Source organism: Thermobia domestica, chromosome 13 (assembly GCF_964235325.1).
Source record: "Thermobia domestica chromosome 13, izTheDome1.hap1.1, whole genome shotgun sequence".
Lineage (NCBI taxonomy): Eukaryota > Metazoa > Arthropoda > Insecta > Zygentoma > Lepismatidae > Thermobia > Thermobia domestica.
The window spans coordinates 99,658,121-99,682,411 of NC_137466.1; the positions used below are offsets into that span (position 1 = coordinate 99,658,121).

A 24,291-nucleotide genomic window follows, 5' to 3' on the forward strand; every position below is an offset into this window, starting at 1 on the left:
GTTGAACACTGATACGTCGCAGGGTTGAAGAATATGTGTGCTGTTTGGTGGAAGGCAGTAGAGTACTATAGCATGGCTGGAATAAAATTCGCTGACTTCCATTGCCAAGTGAGTCTTGTGGCCGTCGATTAGCAGAAGGACTGGTTTCTTGATAGAGGGATCATTCACCCATTTTAGGAAGCCGTTTGCTATCCATTCGTAGTTTTCCACTTCGCATCCAGCCGCTAACTGACCTGACCTGCCTATGAAAATATCTGAAGAAACTGCATTGATGACGTCCTTTGGAAGATGTCTTACATACAGATATACGGCCATCGGGGATACGATTTCTACTGCTGCGGAAAAAGTGCAAAGCAGTGTTAATGTTTCTTTCTCGTTGCCCTTCACCTCGTACATATTTTTCCACGCTTTGGACCCAACGCCTTTCCTGATTTGGGACACAGTTGAAAGCTGGATTCATCAGCATTAAATATTCGCTCAGAATCATTTAGAATATCAGATTGTCCCGTTTGTTTCAAGTATTTCTCAAGGTCCTAAAACCACAAGCGAATGTTTCCCTCGATTACAGCGTATCGCGCCTTGTTCAAAGTTTAGGGACACGATTTGTGGGTGTCTCCCCAAGTAAGTGTAGTACCAGGATTCACAAGCTCGATTATCTTTGAACGGCGTTTTCCGTTTTTCTGAATCGACAATTTTTTTAACACTGTTCAGAAGCTCGTATTTCTTCTGTAGAAAGCCCTTTTGCTCACATTAAGGAGCCAGTTTGCTAATCCTTCTTCTTCTTTCTGTGTTAGGTATGGTCCTGGATCTATTTTTCGCTTTTTGGGACTGTGACCATGAAATTTATCCATCAGCGTTAACCCGAGGAATTCCATAAATTACTGATGCCTTTCGTATGGAGCGCTTTTTTTTTTTTTTTTTTTTTTTTTTGCGACAAGCCTCCAGAGCTTTTTGTAGATCCTCGTTTGAATAAGCTGGCAGTTTAAGCTTAGGCCTACTCACTCATTAGCTCTGAAAGAAACAAAACTTCTTAAGGACGTGCAAGGAAAACAGATGTATTCCAGACGTAAGCTGATAGTAGCTATTTCGCTAACAATATTTGAATGCGTTCCACGACGAAGCGTGAATAGTGTAGTTCAGTATTAAACGAATTAGACCAAATATAATAAATTTATTATTCAAACTAAATGTCATACCCTAACAGTGCCGCTAATTTTCCATGAAAATGTTGGGAAACTACATGAATATTCAGTTACTTGAATTTGAATTTATTTTTATGGCTTTTAGGCATCTACGGTTCCGACCGGGATAGAGTGGGGGAGAGGATGTTGGAAGTTAGACGGCCAGGGCCTATTTAGAAGATATCATCCCAGCATTTGCCTGGTGTGATTGAGGAAAAACCCGAAAGAACTCAGTCAAGATGGTCGACCGCTGGGATCGAACCGAGGACCTTCCGAATGCTAAGCCAACGCTTTACTGTTTTTTTCAAAGTTCGTCTCAGCGGAGACATTAAGCGTGAATGCTCCTCGAGCCAATTGGAGGGAATCCAATCCTGACAGGGACACGTACACAGAAATATCGAGGACAATTAAAAATACCTTTGCTCTTGAGAGAGATTCGAACCCTCAGTGGATTGCCTCTTCACCATTACCACTGAGCCACGGCCATTCGGTGAATATTCATGTATTAACGGTAAGACTCAGCAGATGATACAAATGTAAATTGATCACTGAATTAGTGTTTGAATCAAGAAATTATGCGAGAAAATACAAACGCAAAGCATGGTCGGACACTGAGAAAGAAACAGCTAATCTTCGACCAGTACAAATGTATTACGAAAAGAAGTGGTCGAACATTAGTAAATGTTTTCGTATTCCATTATAACTTCAGAATTGGTAACTAGGTGCTCATTTCATGCAGATGAATCGAAAGTTAGTCGTTATTGATATTTCTACAATTTTTCAGTGCTCGACCCCCCGTGGTCGAACACTAGTTAACAAAGAATATTTCATAAGTTATTGTCCGACCACTACATTTTATTGATTTATTCTTCATACTTTACAGTTATCACTAAAATTTAATTACTAAAATGTGCTCTACAGTTCCATGTAACAGAATAATATGTGCATTTCTTACCTGGTGAGATAAAACTATGGAAAAGCACGAAAAACAGGGCGATGTCGTTCCCATTTGCAACAGATTAAAGTTGTCGTAAACTCAGTGCGTCTTTCGTAGGCATATATTTGATTGGCTATTACCGAATGCATGTGCAATATATTTTGACAGTATCTTTGTGATTGGTTCAGAATAAGCTGCAATTCAATTATAACGAAAAAGCATGCTTTTTTATAGGAAAATAAGGCTAATATATGGTTTTAAAGTGAAAAGTGGTCGCCAACTAGGGGGTGGTCGAAGACTGGCACAATCACCCTATATGTCGTGGCTTTTGATTATATATATATATGGATATTCCTTTACGAGCGGTGGTATTACAAAAAGAAGAGACAAAATTTTTAGGGATAATGAAATTGCAGAACTGATGAATGACTCCGACTCAGACGGTTATGAGTTAGTAATGAATAGTAATGACATTGATTATTCTGTGCTCAGTGGCGTATTCGGGAGTGAACAAGATAGTAACTCTGTTTCAAGTGAACCTGAGGCTGCGCCGGGAAAGAGAGAAAAAAAGTGTCGTTCCTATTCAAAGACAGATTCTGATGTAGCTTGGAGCGATAAAATTCAAGTAAATGCAGACCCCTGTTTAGTGGTATCCCGGAAATTTATCAAAATGCTGGGCTATCTACAGAGTATTCCGCATATAAAGTGTTTCAGCTGTTTTTACCGATGAAGTTTTATAGTAAAAAAAAAAAAAAAAAGTTGAATTGATTTTGAGTTGAACGTCTTGTTCAGCAGTGAGGCTATATGAGACGTCGACCTACTGATTAACGTGGAATCCAAACTACATGAGCTTCTCCCAGGAATAGTAGTAAAAGTTATGAATCAATACGCAAAACAGCAGATTGAGAAAAAGAAAAAAATACTAAAACAAAAATCTTTGTTTTCTAAATGAAAGCGTGTTACTTTAATTAAAAACAAGGAAATTTTTACACTAATTATTCACATAAGCCTTGTACGGAAGCCAGCTTTACGCGGTTTTACAAATCAACTACGCAAGAGCTATTAGTATGTCTGTCAAGTGGTGGAACAGATTTTCTGTGAAGTGTAAACTCAATATTACATATCAACTAAGGTTGTATCATATAATAAAGTTTATGCTTGTATTTGTTTCTGTGCAAGTGTATTTTGTACTGCGTGCAGTAAGTGAAAAACTGATAAAAAGCAACAAATTTTCGAAGATCATCACATGCAAATCCAAACAAAATAAGAGTTCGCTTTTCTAATTTTGAACATTTGGCACATTTTCTGTATATCCTGTTAATTTCTAAGAAATTGGTTTAAAATCTGTGGAGATAAAATTTTAAAAATATCTCTAAAAAGTGCCGGACAGTGTGCGTGACAAGTTTAAATACCCGTCCGTCTGAGAGTGTATACGCGCCAGGAAAATGTGGCAACGTAGCACTCCGTATAAACTGCGATAGCGAAGGGCGCAAAGCTGAGAAAATCATAATGTCATATTTGTGATTATTTATCTTTTAAAACAAGTCAAAACAGTTTGGTTGAAAAAGCTACTTTAAGATCTTTCTAAAAGTTTTTTTAAGATTGTTAATACACCGCAGCAATTCAGAGATAATGATGTCTCACTTTTTACTGAATAACAAGAAAATTACTACGTGTTGAGTGATGAAATTTTCAGAACTTACAGGTAACATATGCATCTACATATGGTGCACAGGAAATTATTTCATGTTATCTCCTTTCCGAGATATAGTCCTATAAACATTGATTTACCAAAAAAGTACGAAAAAATACGCACTTTTTCATTAATTTCTATTTTTTTCTCACTACACAGTACAAAGAAAATTTGTATGTCTTAAGTATTGAAAAGACAACATTCCAACAATTCCAACGAGGTACGACAATGTAATATAAGTTTTGACTGGACGTCACGGCAGCACCGCCAAGTCAGGGGCCTATCTTTATGAAATGGATAGTAATCTCATTTTTTTCTTTTTTCTTTTGGTTCTTGTTGTTTCGAGTATTAAGTGAACAAAACATTTATAATCAATTATCAAGTTGGGAGGTACGGTGGTTCAGTGGTAGGACGCTTACCTCTGGTGTGTAAGGTTCGTGGTTCGATCTCCGGCCAAGTAAGTTTGTGGTGGAAAATATCGTGTGTATGTTTTTTCTCTCTGGGTACTTCCGTTTCCTTCCATAATCTCATTCCACGGATTCTTCCATCATCATTCACTTACCTTCTTAATCTTCCGTCTCCCTTAGCCTAAGGGCAAGGGCACCGATCCTTGGAGGGCCGAGGGGCCCCGGCCTCCCCAAAGCTCATGTGCGCCTCCTCATTGTACTTGTAAATTTACAATATTTGGCATAATTTGAATACAATTTATCTTAAAATCCTTATATATTCTTTCTGCATCTGAATGCGTCCCCCCCCCCCTTAAATTTACAGAGAAATCGGCGCCCTTGCCTAAGGGGCATAAACGTGAGACGTTTAAGTGAAACAATTCGTTTCATTTCATTTTCAATTAATAAGTTCCTGAGCATGCCATACTGTATGTAGACTCTTTGTTTCAAATTTGACTTTCCTTTTCAGCAGTACAGCTATATGAGACTGAATAGTTCTGACTTGAACTTAATTTACAAGATAACCTTGAATTAAGGAACCTATCCGTAATAATATATCCAGAATGGACGACGGTGCACTCATTCAGCTACTATTGTAGAAGAGCTCTCATAGTAGAACTTTAATTTCAATCTGTCAGTCCGCAGAGGAATACTTTATGTACTGCATGATGCGCAGTTCTTACATTTCAGTAGTGAAATAGTTAGTAAAAGTGTTTCTCCCGTCTGAAAAGTAACTAGTTCAAGTTGCATGGAAAACTCTTGAAAGTTCCAGGGAATTTTCCCTGTTTTGTTCTACAAATAACTTATTGCGTGTGAATTTGCAATTATAAGATAAAATTTTCTCTCACTGTACAAAGTAGTACACATAACTGCTTCAGAATATACGAGCAGCAAATCCATAAAAGTTGTAGTATTTTCTACGAAAAAAATATCAAATAATAATACAATAAATGCGGGCTTGCCTTTACAGTAAGTACTTCACATGACATATCACGTAATTAGTTATAATATATTAGGAAATAGCCCACATGTTTACTAGCTGTCTATTAAAACAGTGAAAGAGGGTACTAACAACGTAACCACAATATTACGTCACTTCATGATCCATATAGAAAGAGGGGAAATTCCACCCACAAAGTCGAAATACAATACATGATTTAACCATATCATCCCGCTTCCCGAAAATCTCCCTTTCCCCTTCTCTCTTGCTTGCTAACTTTCTATCCTGTATCTTCCACCCGTCACGATTCAGAAATCAGCTTGTGACGTCATGACCTCGGGGGAACGTGCCCTGTCACGTGAAAGGAACAAACAAGCGACGTACATTTCGCGTTCTTCCAGCGCTACTATTAGGTTTGTTTGCGGCTTATAAAAGCAAGACGCTGGAAATCGCTGTTGTGATTTGGTGAAAAGAAATTAGGTAGATGCGTCCATTTACTGTGACTGTTCAAAGTGTTAATGTGTGGTTGTTTAACATGAGATATCTTAGTAAACATTGGTGAAAAAATAACTGATAACAGACAACATGGAGAGTGTTTTATGGACTTGCTGGTGTATTGTCTCTCTGATACTATTATCAAGGTTGCAGGAGGTTCCAGCACAATCATGTGAGTATAAAAAAGATTAGGTTTCTTTTATCTTTGCATACTGCCTAGTTATTGCCGATGTTATCTTGAAAATAGTGCATATTTTAAGATTGAAATTATTCAAGAAGATTCGTCGTTTTGACAGCTGTGTGGTAGACACTATCTTCTTCCTATTAGTGGAGATGTAGCTTCTTCAGCGAACCGTGGCCGCGCTTCGTGAAGCATACAAGGTTACCTAAGAAGGAGGTGGCAGAAATTTACCTTGACTTTTTTTCTTCTTCTTGTGTTCTCCTGGAAGGTCATATTAAGAAAGAGCTGTCATTAGGACTATGCATATGTTTTACTCATGCGGGGGCAGAGCACCATATGATATATCCGAAATACAAAATTTTCTTTTAAGTGTATAACAATCTATGGATAAAATGCAAGAGTACCTGCTAAACGAGATGGGGCTTCTGTTTTTATTTTTTAATAAAAGAAATTTGAACCACTACTCGGGTTTATATTCGAAGTAAAACTCCCACCGGGACTGAACTCGAAGCTTCGCGCCCATACATAAGAATATATGAAAGCAAGTGTAAAATTTTTAGCAAGAAGATACATAATTGATTTGATATCCTATAAAATGCTAAAAGTTGCTTTTAAATTTTCGTAAGGTAGTCAGTTGGTATTTGGTATTGCCATGACAGGGCAATATCTAGTTAAATAGAAACAGATGCGATTACGTTGCAGATATGTATTAGTACTAGGGATGGCCAAAATTTTCCGGAATCCGGATTCCGGAAATTTTGTTTTCCGGAATCGGAAAATTTACTTTCCGGATTTCGGAAAAATTCCGGAATTCGGAAAAAATCCGGAATTCGGAAAAAATCCGGAATTCGGAAAAAATCCGGAATTCGGAAAAATTCCGGAATTCGGAAAAAATCCGGAATTCGGAAAAATTCCGGAATTCAGAAAAATTCCGGATTTCGGAAAAAATCCGGAATTCGGAAAAATTCCGGAATCCAGAAAAATTCCGGAATTCGGAAAAATTCCGGATTTCGGAAAAATTCCGGAATTCGGAAAAATTCCGGATTTCGGAAAAAATCCGGAATTTAGAAAAAATCGGAATTTTTCCGAAATCCGGAATTTTTCCGATTTTACTTTCCGGATTCCGGAAAGTAAAAATTCTGGAATTGGCCATCCCTAGCTAGTAGCTGTTAAAAGACAAAACACAATAATGAATATATATACTGTATTAGTTTCTTGTAGTTGGATATGTCTTTATCACTTACGTAGACAATTGCTACTGCAGTTATTTACTGTTTTATAAAGAAGGTCTTATTTTCACACACAAAAAAGTCGCCGGTATGTCTCAAACATTATCGCGTTCCCACCTGCAGCTGCTCCAAAGCACTGCAAACTACTTTTTAACCAGGCGAAAGGCAGTGGAGGAAAAGAAATCTCAACAAATATTCTAATAACATTCGCTTATTGTCAACATACCTACAGTGAGCGCAGAAAGTGTTCGTACACCGTGCATACTTTATATTGAAAACAGCTAGCATGAGAACGGGAGGTGGAAAATATATATATAACCAGAATTAAGACTACACATTCATACATTTTATTTCTATATACAAGAGAAAGGCCAAACAAACACAATCACTGTTTTGTTCAGAAGAAAAGAGAGAATTCCTTTTTTGTAAACGCAAAATGTCACCGTACACTTATGCTTGAATTAGTGCTTATAAAGTATATTACCTTATTTGATATTTTGTGGGATTACCCTGTGCGTTAATGATTGTAGTCTTCGTGGCATTGATTTCACCTGTAGTAGTTCGTAGTTCTGTAGCTTCGGGACTGATTATGTCCCATTCTTCTTGAATAGCTTTTCTTAGGCCTTCTTTAGTAGAGACAGGGCCGGCGCGAGAGAGGGTCGAGCCGTGCCACCGCCCAGAGCGGCAAGTCTAATGGGCGGCAAAATTTGAAAAAGAAAAGAATACTATCAAAATATAATGCTTCGTAATAGGCTCACATGGAAAAATAAGATTGTGTTAACCTGAGAATGTAATTGAACTTTACTCACATTCAAGAAAATACTCTCTCAGGAAATTCAGAGCATTCCTCCTCGTTTTCAATTATCAAACTACTAGCCACAGGTATCTCGTTCAATATTTCCCTTGCAGCAGTGTAGATAGGATTTTGAGCTAGAGTGCATAAGATTATCACGGTGTCTTTTTATATTTTTTTCTATTCAATAATGTTCTAACGCTCCGCTCCAAGTATGCAAAAGGTACACTCCCACTTGAGACAGGCCGTTCTAGCCTGTAGCATCCAGGGGCGGATCCAGGACGGACTTCTGGGGGGGCGGTGGGTTGTAATACTGCTACTTAGAGCTACTTTTAAGAGCGTCAAAAAATAAACTATATATTTTATTTATATATAAAATAAAAAGTTTCCTCTTCTGGGGGGGGCGATCGCCCGATCGCCCCCCTGGATCCGCCCCTGGTAGCATCTAGAGACATTTAGGTTCTAATAGCGAGTTTTTGACCAGTTTACAAATTGTTCATTCCGAATATAGTAAATCGTACAGCGTATTATTTCTTGAGAAATGTCTCATTTTTTGTATAGCTAAAAAAAAGTTTATGACTTTTTTTTCTGCGTCAGTTCAACGTTAGGCCATACTAAAGGAACATATTAGTAGTCTCACTTTAAAATCATAATCCACCACAAGGTGGGAGAGCCGAATTGATGCTCTGACTCAGTTATCAAATATAGGAAGTTTATGATGCCTTACTTCAAATAAGTAATGACAATAGAACCGATAGAATGGTCGTCCACGATGCTCTGTGTATAGCAAACCAGCTGAGTTACTTTTCTTTCCTTTACTCACTCGTTGTCTGATATGACTTTAAAGCATTGATTCTCATGTGTTGGATGCAGTAGGATTTCTTGAAAATATATCTGGGTACTTTGAGAGGAGCAGAAATTATGCAAAGTTTAAATCTTACTTAGTTGATACGATGGACTTGGCATCAGCATTAGATACGGGTGATCCACTGATACGTAATACAGTGCAAGCTCGAAGTCGAAAGAAGAGACTGTTTCAGTACGAGGCAGAGGATGAAGCTACTGAAAACAGCCACAAACAAGATACAAGATCGATTTTTATTACAAAGTTCTAGAAGTGATTGTGTTAGCTTTTAAGAGAAAGATTTGAGCAACTTAAACATCACAGCGAGTATTTCAATTTTCTTTGCGATATAAATAATCGTAAAGATATAGCCTACCACCTGATTTTTTTGTCTGAAAAGTGTACTAAACTTACCATTTTAACACACGAAGAATTGAAAGATATTAACCCCAGTGATTTGAAAGACAAACTGAAAGTGTTATCCACTATAATTAAGCCTGTGAAAGTTAAAAAAAAAAAAAATATATTAGGAACATGACTTTGCTCCCAATGTTAGTATTGCACGTAGAATTTTGTTAATCTTGCCTGTAACAGTGGCAAGTGGAGAAAGAAGTTTTTGGAAATTTAAGTTTATTAGAAACTATCTACACTCTTCTATGTCTGAAACACGCTTGAGTGGTCTAGCGACGATATCAATAGAACACAAATTGGCTAAAACATTGGACTACGTGATGTGATAAAGAAATTTGCTCATATCAAAGCAAGAAAAGTTTCTTTCAATTAAGGTATGTTAAATTTATGTATGTCTATTGTGTTTTAGTACATTATAAGGCTTAAGCTAATCACTTACATTTACCATAATATCTGATTTACTGTATTATCTTCTTGCTCCATACTCTGTTGAAAACGCCTTTTGATATAAAATAAGCCTAAAAATTAAAATTCTTAGTCATGATTAAAGTATATTTTTAAAATTTTATTTTCTGTATGCGCTGCTCTATATTACAGATATACAGCGAAAACGAGCATACTGAATATTGTGTCAGTATAGAGTCGTTTAAATATTACGTGAACATTCCAGAAAGGTAGTTCTTTTTTTTTTTTTTTTTGTTTACTTTTCCATTTTATACATGTTTTTAAATGACACTTGAACGTTATCTGTCAAAATAAGGTTTGCGGATTAAAGGGGCGGCATGTGAAAGCACCGCCCAAGGCGTCAAAATTGCTAGCGCCGGCCCTGAGTAGAGAAGCTGTGCCTTCTGATTGTTGTCTCCAGAACAGACCATAGATATTCTATGGGGTTCATATCTGGGGATTGGGGAGGTGTGCGAAGCTGTTTCAAGGTATTATAGAGTAGCCACAATCGAGTATTTTCCGCTGTATGTTTGGAGTCGTTGTCTTGCTGAACAATAAATTGTTTTCAAGAACCATCTTCTGCGCACTAGTATGGAAATTTTCCTTTAATATGTTAATATACACTTTGTGGATCATCACTCCATCGATAAGGTGGAGACGACCCACTCCTGAAGCACTCATACAAGCCCAGACGAGCACGGACCCTCCTCCGTGTCTTACTTTAGGGACGAGATTTTGAGGATTCATCTCTGTATTCACCTTGCGCCATACAATACGCCTCCCATTGGACTCGATAAAGTTAAATTTACTTTCGTCCGAAAATATGACCCTATTCCAGAAAGAAGCCTGATCCCTTATCTTTATACTCTTTTTCAAACTTTAGTCTCTTTATACGATTCGTCTTGTTCACCCAGAACATTTTCCTGGCTATCCGACCATGATACCTTGCAAATATTCCGCACTGTACTGGCTGATACTTTAACACCGCGTGTTTCCAGATCCGTTGCCAATTGCACAGCACTATTTTTTGGAACCTTTTTTCTTTCCCTAATAATGTAACGTTTATCTTGTTCACTCAACACTCTTGGTCTTCCAGTTTTTTTGTTTTTTTTTTCGCACAGTGATAGAAACATTATACATCGCAATTATTGTTTGTACTGTTGAACGAGGCCTGTCTGCAAGGTTTGCTATCTTTGTCAAAGACTTACCCTTCTTATGCAATTTAATAATTACTTTTCTTGTCTCCTCATTTGTTTCTGTTCGGTTGCTTCTGAAGCATAATGAAAAAAAAAAAAAAAAGTCAAACGAGATTGTGATTATCAGAGTTGGAAACATTGAACATTGCTATGAATAGTTAATGTGCTGCCATCTATAAACTTACGTTTGATAAATTGACCTATCGAACCTTGCATTTTCGCAAGGTAATTGACAGGAGTCAACATGTTATAATTTTGAGAGTGAAATTGTGTCGAAATTGTGTCGGGAAGATGAGAAGTTAAAAGTGTATAGTGTATTGTGGTTTGTATAAGGAAACGGGAGCATAGTGAGTGTGTGGTTAATATTCCCTGATTCTAAATTTATAACCTTTTTTTTTATTTTTGCCATTTTCGATCAGACGACAAGGTGAGTATTGGTCACCCACTTATTAATGGCCCCGACTCCTATTAGATTATTTCTGTATGTACTTTTAATATTTGTTTGGTAATTGATTTCTATTTTCTAATTTGGAGACTAAATGAAAACTACAAATTTCAATCATATTATTAGAAATTAAATGAGTTTTGGAAGAATAGCTAATTTTCGACTTCCGACATCAAACCGTGATTGCGAGGCAATTTCACCAAGGAATCGGTTTGTTAGTTGTTAATATATTTATATGTTGTTCATTAAATTATTTGTTATAATAAATTATGTCTCAATTGAAACTGATTCCTTCTAATTTAAATACAGTTTAATAACCCTTTCTCCAAGTCTTGTTTTCCGTAACCACTCGGAAAATGCAGTGTACTTGTTGTTCCCTTTGACAAGATTGCTGCATAGTTAATTTAGTTACCTTGCGAAAATGCCGGAAATATTAAGACTTTGGTTAGAAAGAAAGGGATGTATATTATTTTGGAATTGAACCTGAGTACGAAAATTACGAATGAAAGACCAGTCATTAATTGAAAGTGTAATAATAAGTGAAAATAGAGAGAAGGTATTTAGGCTTAATATTAGAAATTATAGCTTTAGGACTTAAACCTGGAAAAAAAAATGACACAGAACCTTCTTGAGTGTTTTTCAACGGGTGAGAATGGCCAAGAGAATTCTTTCCTAGTTGACCTTGGCGAAGGGGAAAGGGCGAATGCTTGCGGACACGAGCGAGTAAACAATGATTCCTCGCTTGATTTCGCAGGTGTTCCTCTTCCTCCACATCGCGCGTTAAAGCCAGCTGTTAGACCAGCTATAAGATGTAATTTTAATAAGCTTTTGGGTGATAACATGTATAAAGCTATAGAAAAGCAGGTTAGTCAGTTACCTGAAATAGATGGAAGTAATGGTTTTGAAATATGTAAATTTCTATTAAAATTTGACTTGTTACAAGCCCAACTTGAAAATTGTGTAGAAGCTTTGTTAGTAGCCTCTCTGAGTAAATGTACAGGCCCAGCATTCGAGGAAATGCAAAGGTTATTAAATATCACCACTGACTGGGAAAGAATTATAACAGCATTTTTAGATAGATTTGTTACTCCGCTAGTAAAAATGGAATTCTTGAAAATAACGTTGTATAGAATAATGCAATTAGAGGAATCTTTGGTAGATTTTATTAAGGAAAAATTAAGCGTATTATTCATTTTTGATATGAAAATGTCGGAGGATGAATTAACTAAAACTATTGCTAACCTTGTACCACCTGAAATAAGGGATTTAATGATAATTACTCAAGTTCCCCATACTGAGAAGGAATTAATTGCATTCGCAGAAAGTTACAAAATGAATCGGCGTTACCGGTTGGATTATAAATTTATTACTCAAAAACAAAATCAGAATGTAAAGCCCCTTGGTTATGTTAACGAGAAAAATAGGCAGAGGAATAATTTTAGTAAATGTAATTTATGTGGTCTTAATAATCATTTTTGGAAAATGTGTCCTTATAATAAAAGGAATATTCGGGGAGAAAAAACATACTATGTTAGTGAGGAACAACCTCCCTCCTTATTACAAATGCCTGTTTCGATTTGTCGAGAACTGTATCCCTGTATTATTGACTCTGGAAGTAGTCTGTCCTTAGTTGAAGAACGAGTGTTGGCCAGGATTGAACGTAGGTGCCGTCCAAAAACTAGAGTAGTGAACTTTACCCTCTCAGTCATGAATTCTGAACCTATTAAAATCTCTAAACAAGTGGAACTAATATACTTTATAAATGGTGTTAGGTTTGTAAACTGGTTTTCGGTGGTTCAACATTCATCTTTAAAACTGCTAGTGGGACTTGATTTCCTACAAAAATATAACGTTAATATAAACATTCGTAAACGTGAGTTGAACTTTACGGAACTTAATTTAACCGTAAAATTAACTGAATGGAAACAAACTAGTTGTGAATCCAGTGATCTGTGCCCACAAATTTCTCGTTTTAGGTCTGGTCCTGAGAACTCTGTGTCGCCGCACGACCTTGACGCAGGGGGAGCGGGGAAACCCAGACCTAGTCAGCGAACGATTCAGCCGTCAACCACTTGTCAACCTCGATCAGCTGATTCCATGAATAGCGGCCAGATAGCCCAGCAGTGTTTCCATACACAACGCAAAAGAGCCAAGCGGAATTTTTGTAGGGAGGAGTCCAGAGTTCGGCAACCGAAACCAGGGACCAGCCAGCGATCTTCCACTGTACTACAGGATCATGATGTTAGGGGAGGTGAACAGTATCAAGACATTCCAGCTGGAGTACCAATTTCCAATCCTACCATCCATGATATTTATCCGGAGGAAGAAAATACAGGTACAGTAAATCTTCATGAAAATATTTTTTCTGACGATTTAATACCATATGTTGAGAACGTGTTAGACCAATATAAGGACGTTATAAATGAAGAATTAGGAACAGTTAAAGATTTTGTTTATGAAATTAAAATGAATGATTTAAGTCCGAGTATAGCTCAACCATATCCTATGCCACGTCATAAGTTGCGTGAATTAGATGAATACTTGGATGAATTAATTAAGAAAAAGGTAATTGAGGAAGTTTCCAGTTCTGCCTATATTTCTCCGTGCTTCCTCGTTAATAATCGTGATGGAACCAAGCGGCTAGTGGTAAATTATTTTAATATTAATTCAAAAGTGCTTGTAACTGGATTTCCAGCTCCTAATGCTGAAGCTACTATTGCTAATATAGGTAAACATAAGATTTACAGCGTCTTGGACGCCAAGGGAGCCTTTCACCAATTATTGTTAGATGAAAACTCTAGGCAATATACTACTTTTGCTACTCCAACTAGGTTGTTAAGATATTTGAAAATGCCGATGGGTTTTATAAACTCACCATTTATTCTCTCTAGTATCATGAATAAAATCTTTAGGGATCTCTTAGGAGATTATTTAGATATATTTTGTGACGATATTATTATTCATACTGATACTATTGAAAAGCATAAAGAAATATTAGAGCTAGTTTTACAGAGATTACGAAAATGGGGTATTACTATTTCTAAAAGAAAAACTAAATTATGTAAAAATAAAATAAAATTTTTAGGTTATATATTTTCAGGTGGATATATGATGATCGATGATGACCGAGTCCAGGTAATTAAAAATCTACCTCGTCCTAAGAATCGTAGGGCGTTGAGTAAGATGATTGGTTTCTTGTCATATTATTTAAAATTTGTGAAAGATTATGGTGAACTAATGGGTCCTTTACATGCTTTAAAATCAAATAAAATACCATTTCGTTGGGGAAAAGAAGAAGATGAGATACTAGATCAAATAAAAGAGGCCATTATAAATCATGTTGTATTGAAAGTCCCGGACTTCTCTAGTCCTTTCGTAATCCACATAGATAGTAGTAGTAGGGCTTATAGTGCGATATTAAGTCAATATGATGATGAAGGACGTCTTCGTCCTGTATATTTCTTTTCGAAAATGATTCCATCTAGTGATTGGTCTAAAAGTATTTTCGATCTTGAAATGAAAAGTTTAGTCTATGCTTTAGATAAGTTTGATATTTACTTACAAAAGAAATTTACTATTTATACTGATAATGCGAGTTTATCTTGGATATTAAGAAACCATAAAAGGCAAAAGAAGTATGGTTCTCTAATCGAGAAAATAAGCAAGTATTCTTTTGATATAATCCACCTGCGCTCTTTCAAAAACCATCTCGCAGATTATATCAGTCGTATGTATAATTATGTAGATTTTACTCCACCCAACAGTGATATAGAAGAGATTAATACTATTAATGAACAGAAGGTCCATCTTTCTTTTGTTAATTTCTGGAGTCATTCCATCTTTAATAAACCACTGGCTGAACATCAAAGAGAAGATCCTCAGTTAAGAGAGATAATTTTAGCTTTAGAGAGAAAGGAAAATAAGGATCCTTACATATTGAAAGAAGGTGTGCTATTAAAAAGAACTAATGGTAGAAAATATGGTGGTTTACGTGCAGTAATTCCCCATTCTTTGCGCTATTCTGTTATAAAGTATTGGCACGAAGAATTAGTGGGGGGATGTCATGGTGGGATCCAGAAAACTATCTCAAAGGTTGCATCTAGGTTTACATGGGATAAAATGTATGCTGAAATTAGTGATTTCGTGAGACGATGTAAAATTTGTCAAGAGAGCCAAGAACTTAATAGGAAACCGTATGGTACTTATTATTCTAAGGAGCCTCGATACCCAAATAATGTCCTACACTTGGATTGTATGGGAGCTTTGCCAACTAGTAATGGATTTAAATACATTATGGTCTTGACAGATAGTTATAGTCGATTTGTTATAATAGAACCTTTAAGATCTCTGAATTCTAAATTAATCTGTTCTAAATTAGATAAGATCTTTCTAACTTACGGGTATCCATTTTCTATTTTGCACGATAATGCGTCATACTTCAGTAGTGAGTACTTCAAACAGTATTTGTTTAGTCTAGGAATTAAGAACATCTGTACTTCACCTTATTCTATGTCCTCGAACAGAACAGAGCGTATGAATAAAACGATTAAAGGGATACTCAGATCTTATATTAATAAGAATCATACCAAATGGGCCAACTATCTTTATCAAATCCAATATACTTTGAATATAACTGAAAATTGTGAAACTCAGAAAAGTCCAAGTGAGTTGTATCTTGGGCGTAAAATGTTCAATCCATTAGATGTTAACTGGATTTTAGATTTGGGTATAATAGAGAAGTCACAAAATAAAGAAGAGATTAACGATATTATAGTTGATAACATCGAGAAAGCTTGGAAAAGGAGACAACAAGCTTATAATAAAAAACATGTACCTAGTAATTTGCCTGTAGGAGAATTAGTACTTGTAAAGAAAATGTTAAAATCATCCTTAGATAAGAAATATTATGCCAAGTTTGATACTAAGTATTCTGGTCCATTCAAACTTTTGAATTATGTAACACCCAATACTGTGTGGGTTGAGTTAATTAGTAATCCTGATGTAAAGTTAAAACGTCATGTTCAGTTTATAAAGAAGATTGCTGCACTTCCCACTTTGACAGCCCACCGTGCAGTTTTTTCACTTCTATTCACAACTAAACTCATTCTGTTACTCGTCATGCTATACAAAGGTGTATACTCAGGTGAATACTAGTGAACCCCAGTTGTGGTATCTTTGTTTCGTATTCGTACGTCAGGTGTACGATCACTTTTTTGCGTCTACTCTATACACTTTCTACGGAATTTATTTACTTTCTGACCATTAAACTTGTCTTTGTGGTTCTTTATTGATATATTCATAAAGCTTAGTTTTCATTATTCATATTGTGTGTGTTATTACACTTCTTAAATTTTCTGTTTCTTTTTCGCAAACATTCTCGTTTCAATAGCATAGGTGTACGAACACTTTCTGCGCTCACTGTATGTACAGTAAATACAAATTTATAATTTTTTACTTTACGAAGTGTGCAATGTAATTGTTCAATAATTAACATAAGCAGGCATTCATTAATTTATATTAATATAATAATTAATAAAACTAATAAGCGGGTGATTGATGACTCAGTGGTAGAGTTTTCATCTATGGCATTCTAACCCAGGACATGTGGGTTTTCGATGGCTAATTTTGTGTTCGAAAATTTTCCCGGTGGAAGGCCTACCTTTCTTATATTTGTTCCATCATCACTCATTAACGAATTTAGTTTATCAAAACTCTATAGCCATATATTCATTCTGTCCGTCAGTGAAGCAAACAGTCTCAAGAACTATCTGATGGATTACCAATCAATTTTGGCCATGATGTACAGAGTCAATAGTTAAGAATCGAGTTCCCTGATGAATGTAATATTCAAACCGGAAGCGGTACAAATCAACCATTTCCGGTTTTAACGTTAATCATTATATAGTAAATATGGTAATAGATAGCGAGAAGCGGTTTCCAGTAATCGACATATATATAACATTCATGTAGATAGAATGTTACCCAATTTGTGCATCTGCTGAAAATAATGAGCTTAGGTATTTAGAGAGCATTTTCCGCTTTAGAAAATGTGTGCTTGGTAAAGAATGTAGAGAATTAGCTGAGTCAGGCATGTAGCTAGAATATGGTAATAGGAAGGGGAGGGGGTCTGTCACGAAATACTGTGGTTATTTACCAGGGGCTCAATCATTCTAAACTATTTTATTGGCAACATATATTGGTTCGTTTAGCCAAGATTTCTAATGGGGGGATGATATGAAATACTGTGGTTACACACCAGAGGCTCGATCAATCTAAATATTTTACTGACAACATACCCATATTGATTGGTTAGGACAATAAAATGAGGATATATTAGTAAGTATTTTAATAAGAAGCTATGAAGAAATCTCGAGTAAAAGAATATAAAAAAGTATTGAAAAAGATATAGTTTTCCGAGGTCATTCGAACGGTGTCGAGAATTTTGCGTCTGGGAAATTTGCGCCCTACCTCAAGAACAGGGAAAATTGCGCCTGCAATGTACCTCCACCGGAAAGTTGAGCCCTGCGAAATAAAAGAACCTATTGGAGCTTACGCATTTGCTCGGAGGGGCTGACATTACAGCATAAACAATCCTCCCCCCACAACCATGCTATTTGTGATTTATTTTCATTGTGGCTATATAAGGGGAGAATAAACTTCAATATAAGCCAAAAGAACACAACGGATCAACGCAATCACTGCTTCTTCCAGAGATGATTTTGGGGGAACACTGGCCTCCCCAGAGCTCTCAGAGTGCTCCCTCGGAGGAGACCAAAATAATACGTCTATAATATAATAATAAATAGAATAGTACCAGCAGTGACCCCCCTCCGGAATACTAAGTGTGCCCCCCGGAAAATTTTTTTCTGAAAGAACGACTGAACGCAATTGTGTGTTTGAATTCCAGCAAGTAAACACACTGTACATAGTTTTCTTGATAATATTACTGAACTGATTTTACATTCACTTTACATTTTCTTTTCTATATTTTGTGTCCTGAAAAGCCAAACAACTCGCAAGGATTGTGAACAGAGATATCTGGGTAGAGCCAAACAGCCTTTTGTAGATTAAATTATACTCTTTGATTATATTAATAATTATATATCAGTCATTTATACTTTTTTGTAAATTTTGTAGTATAATGAAAAATTGTATTTGTATGGATTGCCCTTTAGTGAACTAAAATTGTACTTTTTTCATTTGTTCGGAATATTATAACGGATGGAGTAACTCACTGAGACGATGATAGGCAAGCCTAGTTCAAGTGTGAGTGGAAGTTACTTTACACAATACAAAAATAAGTTGAATTGTAGGGCGCTAACATCCCAGTGCAAATATGTAGCCGGCGCATTTTCCCCTCTTTTTGGGGTAGGGCGCAAACATCCCAGTGCAAATATATTGCGAGCGCATTTTTTCCTATTTTTGTGGTAGGGCGCAAATTTCCTGGGCGCAAAATTCTCTCATTCAAGGAAAATATAATGTCCGTGAAGTTGACAAGCCACTTATGTCAGACTCCATTTCGACTTTAAACGTCGCTAGTGCTACGTTAGTGTTCGATAGTGACGCAAATCGTTAGTACTTCACAGATAACGTGTGCTTTTTAAATAATGGATATAGGTCTTCTAACTGCATGCCAACACGCCCACTTCTAAGAATCATCTCAAAAATGAGGTTAACCGTTAGAGCAAGTAAGTGCTCATTAGTGCCATTAACATTAATGCCTCCATCGTACGGCCCTTTGAGTAATGATAATAGCACGCTCTTTGCTAGTCTCAATGCGTCCCTATATTCTCGCGAACATTCTGACGTGCTCAAGTTAGTTACTTTTTTTTTTTTTTTTTTTTGCAACTATTGTTTATCTGTTATTGTTTATTGCTAGTCTGCAGAGTAGTCCTTACATTAATATGCCATTGTCCTTGATAATCATTGCGTATTTACAAGCAGTTTGTTATTACTGTTAGAAGATATCAAAAAACAACAGATAAAATCTACTACTTAACGGTTCACATTTTTCTTTTACAGTACATAAACGATTAATAATAATAATAATAATAGTAATAATAATAATAATAATAATAATAATAATAATAATAATAATAAGACTATTCCAGCATAAAAGTTATCAATTGCATCCCACTGGCAACAAGCGACGCATATTTTAACTTCACAAAAATTAGTTTCTCACGATTTTCTGGAAAACTACGTATGATAACATCTTCATTATGTCAAGTTGTTTATCTCAGTGTGATATATGTCTTACCTCTGGACAATATCACAGTAAAACAAATATTAAATATTAGGAGTACATCGTACTTTTGGACTACATCTCATTAACCATGGGAAGATTGAGTAGTGTATACTTTAGGATGTAAGTTTCAGCTTAACTTGCATCATACATTCTTAGGATTACAAAAAGGAAATTTGTTCGTTTGCGTTTGAACAAAATTCTTAGGATTACAAAAAGAAAAAATAATTTTTCCGAAATCCAGATTTTTTCCGAAATCCGGATTTTTTCCGAATTCCGGATTTTTTCCGAATTCCGGAATTTTTCCGAGTTCCGGAATTTTTCCGAATTCCGGTTTTTTTCCGAAATCTGGAATTTTTCCGAAATCCGGATTTTTTCCGAATTCCGGAATTTTTCCGAAATCCGGAATTTTTCCGAATTCCGGAATTTTTCCGAATTCCGGATTTTTTCTAAATTCCGGAATTTTTCCGAATTCCGGAATTTTTCTAAATTCCGGAATTTTTCCGAAATCCGGAATTTTTCTAAATTCCGGAATTTTTCCGAAATCCGGAATTTTTCCGAATTCCGGAATTTTTCCGAAATCCGGAATTTTTCCGAATTCCGGAATTTTTCTAAATTCCGGAATTTTTCCGAAATCCGGAATTTTTCTAAATTCCGGAATTTTTCCGAAATCCGGAATTTTTCCGAATTCCGGAATTTTTCCGAAATCCGGAATTTTTCCGAATTCCGGAATTTTTCCGAAATCCGGAATTTTTCCGAAATCCGGAATTTTTCCGAATTCCGGATTTTTTCCGAAATCCGGAATTTTTCCGAATTCCGGAATTTTCCGATTTTACTTTCCGGATTCCGGAAAGTAAAAATTCCGGAATTGGCCATCCCTAATTAGTACACATCTAGTAAAACTGTAAAGTTTGATTGATCACTTGATAGGCCTACTTGATATCAAGTTAGAAGCTAGGAATATGCATGATTTCTTTTCTGTTTCATTATATTCCTAAAACTAGAATACAATATTTCTAAAACTAGAATAAAATGCAAGCGTCGAACTTCGTAAAAATGGGATAAATTCTTTGAAATCACATCCCACAATATGTGAAATTTTTGGTTGGGTTTGAGTCTAGCATTTCTTTTAACAGCGAGGTTATATGATATGTAGACCTAAAGCTTAATGTGAGATCCAAACCACATGAGCTCCCACCGAGAATTGAATTTGGGTCTCTTGCTCTATAGGCCCTAAGAAGCTAATCATATAACCACAAGGGAACTCTCACAATATATAGAAATCGAATATGCAACAACGATTGATTATTATTCATCAATTTGACTTTGATAGTAATCATTAGCATTCAACAACGGCAGATAGAACCGTACTTTGTCTCAGTTCTGCACGTCTAGATCCTATTATTATTATTATTATTATTATTATTATTATTATTATTATTATTATTATTATTATTATTATTCCTTACCCAGTATTGTATTATTACATTGTCAAATATCTTAACAATGAGATAAATCTTTGATTTGTTATCCCATAAAACACTAATTTCTGAATTATGTCGGTTGGATGATCCTTGGTAGAAAGTTGAAGAGCAGGGAAGATTTTCGAGAGGCGGATAATACGATTAAATTGTGTGATGTATGTCGTTCCCATTTCATGTATGGAAATTTTCCTCCATTTTTTTTTTTTTTTTTCACCTGTCTCTTTCTCTGTGTGAATCACGGAGATTCGTTAGAAAAAGGTCTTGAGTGAGCTCTTTTAATAGCAAGTAGTCGTCAAGGTGCGAAATCTTGGGGTGTTGGGTGGAATTTCCCCCACTTCATATTTTTGGGAGAACACCCCTCCCCGCAAATAATAACTTATTCGAGACGTGAATAAAATAACACTATTGTCAGAAGTTTATAAAATTAATTACTATAATTCGTATGCAATTAGCATGTATTTCATATGTAATTAATGGTTGAATTAGTAGTATTCCTTAGTCTTACAGAGTTTAAAAATTATAGCCGTTTAAATGTGTGACACCTCTATGTCGAAACATTCTAGTGCGAATAGGTGTTTTTCTTTCTTTCTTTCTTGTATACACTCCCGTCCCTCCTTTTCTCCACTCCAACTTACACAGACACTTCTAGTGTTATGATTTCGCACCCTGGTAAGATTATCTAATTCTTAGATTGTCTGATGTAAAATTGCCTCATACTGGCTGTAAGTGGAACTTAAATATAATTAATAACTTATATTAGAGCACTGGCGTTATACATCACGAAAAAGTAGCTACATGATTTTCAGTTAAGTAGTGTGTGGTCCACCTCGAAAACTCAAACTTTTTTTTTTTTTAATTTTTTTAGACCGTAGCTTATACCACCTGCTAATTGAATTAGGACCACCAGCTGACTGAAAATGTTTCAGTAAGTAAATAAACGTATCTTCAATTAGGAGTTAAGTCACTGCTCTTCGTCTTATTTGCTGTAAGTAAGTAAATTAAAAGTGCTTCGTATAACTTTTGACGAGTACAGGTTGTTGAACCAAGCTAGATGATTTGTTTTTCGAATAGTCCTTTCGAGTATAATTACGTAATTAAGCGGAAGCGCATTTCCTTTAGCTTATCCTCTCTCCGACTTTGATCCCTGCTCCTAGTATGCTGTCATAGTTCTTCATTGATTAAATGAAAATAAAATGGAGGAAACAAATACTACATTACAAAAGAGAAAGAAATGAAGTAAAAAAAATAAAAAGTAAATATAATATATATTGCTATTCGCGTACTTCGCGCAAATTAAGGAGCTTCCATGCATCACAGTTTTCAGCTAACCTGTTAGGTTTTCTTCACGTAGAAATTTTGTTTTAAAAACCGTCCATCACAGTTGTAGCCTATTCTTTTTCACCCTTTCCCTTTTTCCTTCCACCGCACTTTTTTTTTTTTTATCACATTCCTCATGCGACAGTTCCTTCTTAGCCACTATCCCAAGCAGTGTCTCTTCCTGTTTTAATTGATTGAATTCACACTTATTACCTTATATTTATTTATTTATTTTCTCAATCAGTAAGAAGGATAATATCTACAGAACTCTGCTTATTCTTGACCAAACTTGGCATGGATGTATACATTCGTTTGTATGTGAAATAAATGGACGCGATGGCTCAGTGGTAGAGCGCTTACCTACCTAGAACAATCTGGTATAATAAGCGTTTCTTTTCGGTTAAATGTTAAGTAAGAAGTGTTTCCAAAATCAATGATCCGACACGGGAACAAATAGGCTCGCTGTTGACGTTCACATTAAATATCAATCAATCAATCAAAATCAATTATGAGTAAATTTCTTCTGTAATCGTATTACACTCATAGAGATCTCACTTTAAACTAGTACATCTAATTTCACATTTCTGACGCTACTGGCAAAGAACTTAAATGTAAATCAATCATGCCTACAACCTTGTGGTTGCGAAGCCAGAATTCATTTGCATCCACTTATGTCTAGATAAACCTTCGATTCGTCTGTAAATTGTCTGCACTCTATAGCGACAGCTATTAGCTTTACTGTGAACTTTTTTTTAGGAATGTCACTGACAGACTAAAGAGTTTTGTTTTTCCAATAAGGATACAGCTTCAACATTTTTGACTCAAATCTGGAGGCTTCTGAAAGTAGTACTTTCCTATACTCTATTCTATATCGTAATGGAACCACCAAGAATCAGTCGTTTATAAAGCAATCAATGATTAATTAAGGGGTGGGATAAAATAATAAAAAAAGTTCCATGTTTAACTATTGTCCATCTAGCTCATCTTGCAGTCGAATCATTGTTCTTAACTCAAGATGAAAGTGCTTTACTATCGTTGCGTATAAACATAGAAATATAGGTCATTATTCGGATTTTATTTCATTTTTCCTTTCTGCTGTCTTTTTCCTCTGACGCGTTCAAACTAAATATTTCATTTTATTATTAAAGTAGCCTACTACCGTATATTATTATTTAATATTTTCATTGATGAACTGACTAGAATTTAATGTCCCTTTCCAGTATCAAGCCTATATGAGACAGGATATTCTAATTAATGAGATTCGAAGCACGCTAAATTAAAATTTAGGCGACAGAGAGATAGGAGACACTAATAGGAGGATACTTACAGTAGATGGCACAGCAAATAGCGGAAAATTAGGTGACTTAAAATTAGATGATACACACGGGTTACCTGTTAAACCATTATCTTTTCCAGTGTGTTTCTTTTGGAGATCACAGTTAAAGCATGTTTCTTAATTGATTTAATATACAGTAATACAGGCACACTCGGAGAGAATGTACAGATGCAAGGGTGCTTTTTGCATGTAAGTCAAAGTTTGTGGGGGAAAAAATAGAACTTGCAAGAAAATACAAAATTGAAGAACAATGGTTTGTATATATATATATATGGGGGGTATTCGATTTGGGGTTTAGTGCCTCTTTCAGAAGCGAGGACGTGGACCTACAGTTTAACGTGTGATCCAAACCACACGAGCTCTCGCCAGGAATCAAAACCTGGTCTCCCGCGCCAAAGGCACGTATGCAACCAAGGTATAGCTCTTGTTTTGTTCTGCTGGAAATTACAAGTTGTAACGTTTTGTCATTAAGTAAAGCTACAAAAGATGTGAATTATTTGCGTGAAGTAATACCAAAAGAAGCTACATACCTTGTCGATTGTTTTGACTATTAATATTTCAGAAAACTTTAGTCGTAGAAAAGTTGATACGTACTGAAGGTTTTACAGTACGGAGGATGCGGAGGAACCCTCGTATCTTCTTCTCAGAAGTTTGAAACGAAACTGGTGGTGCAT

General features: G+C 35.8%; 1 protein-coding gene across 1 annotated transcript in view; it reads left to right on the plus strand.

Annotated features, from left to right (window-relative positions):
* The first annotated feature begins 5,571 nt into the window (after positions 1-5,571).
* The window catches only part of LOC145668386 (serine protease snk-like), an 81,366-nt gene continuing 62,646 nt past the window's right edge, over positions 5,572-24,291 (plus strand). Inside the window, exon 1 of the mRNA XM_081736174.1 lies at positions 5,572-5,864. Coding sequence (XP_081592300.1) covers positions 5,783-5,864 — 82 coding nt within the window. The 5' untranslated portion in view covers positions 5,572-5,782. The remainder of the gene's footprint in view (positions 5,865-24,291) is intronic.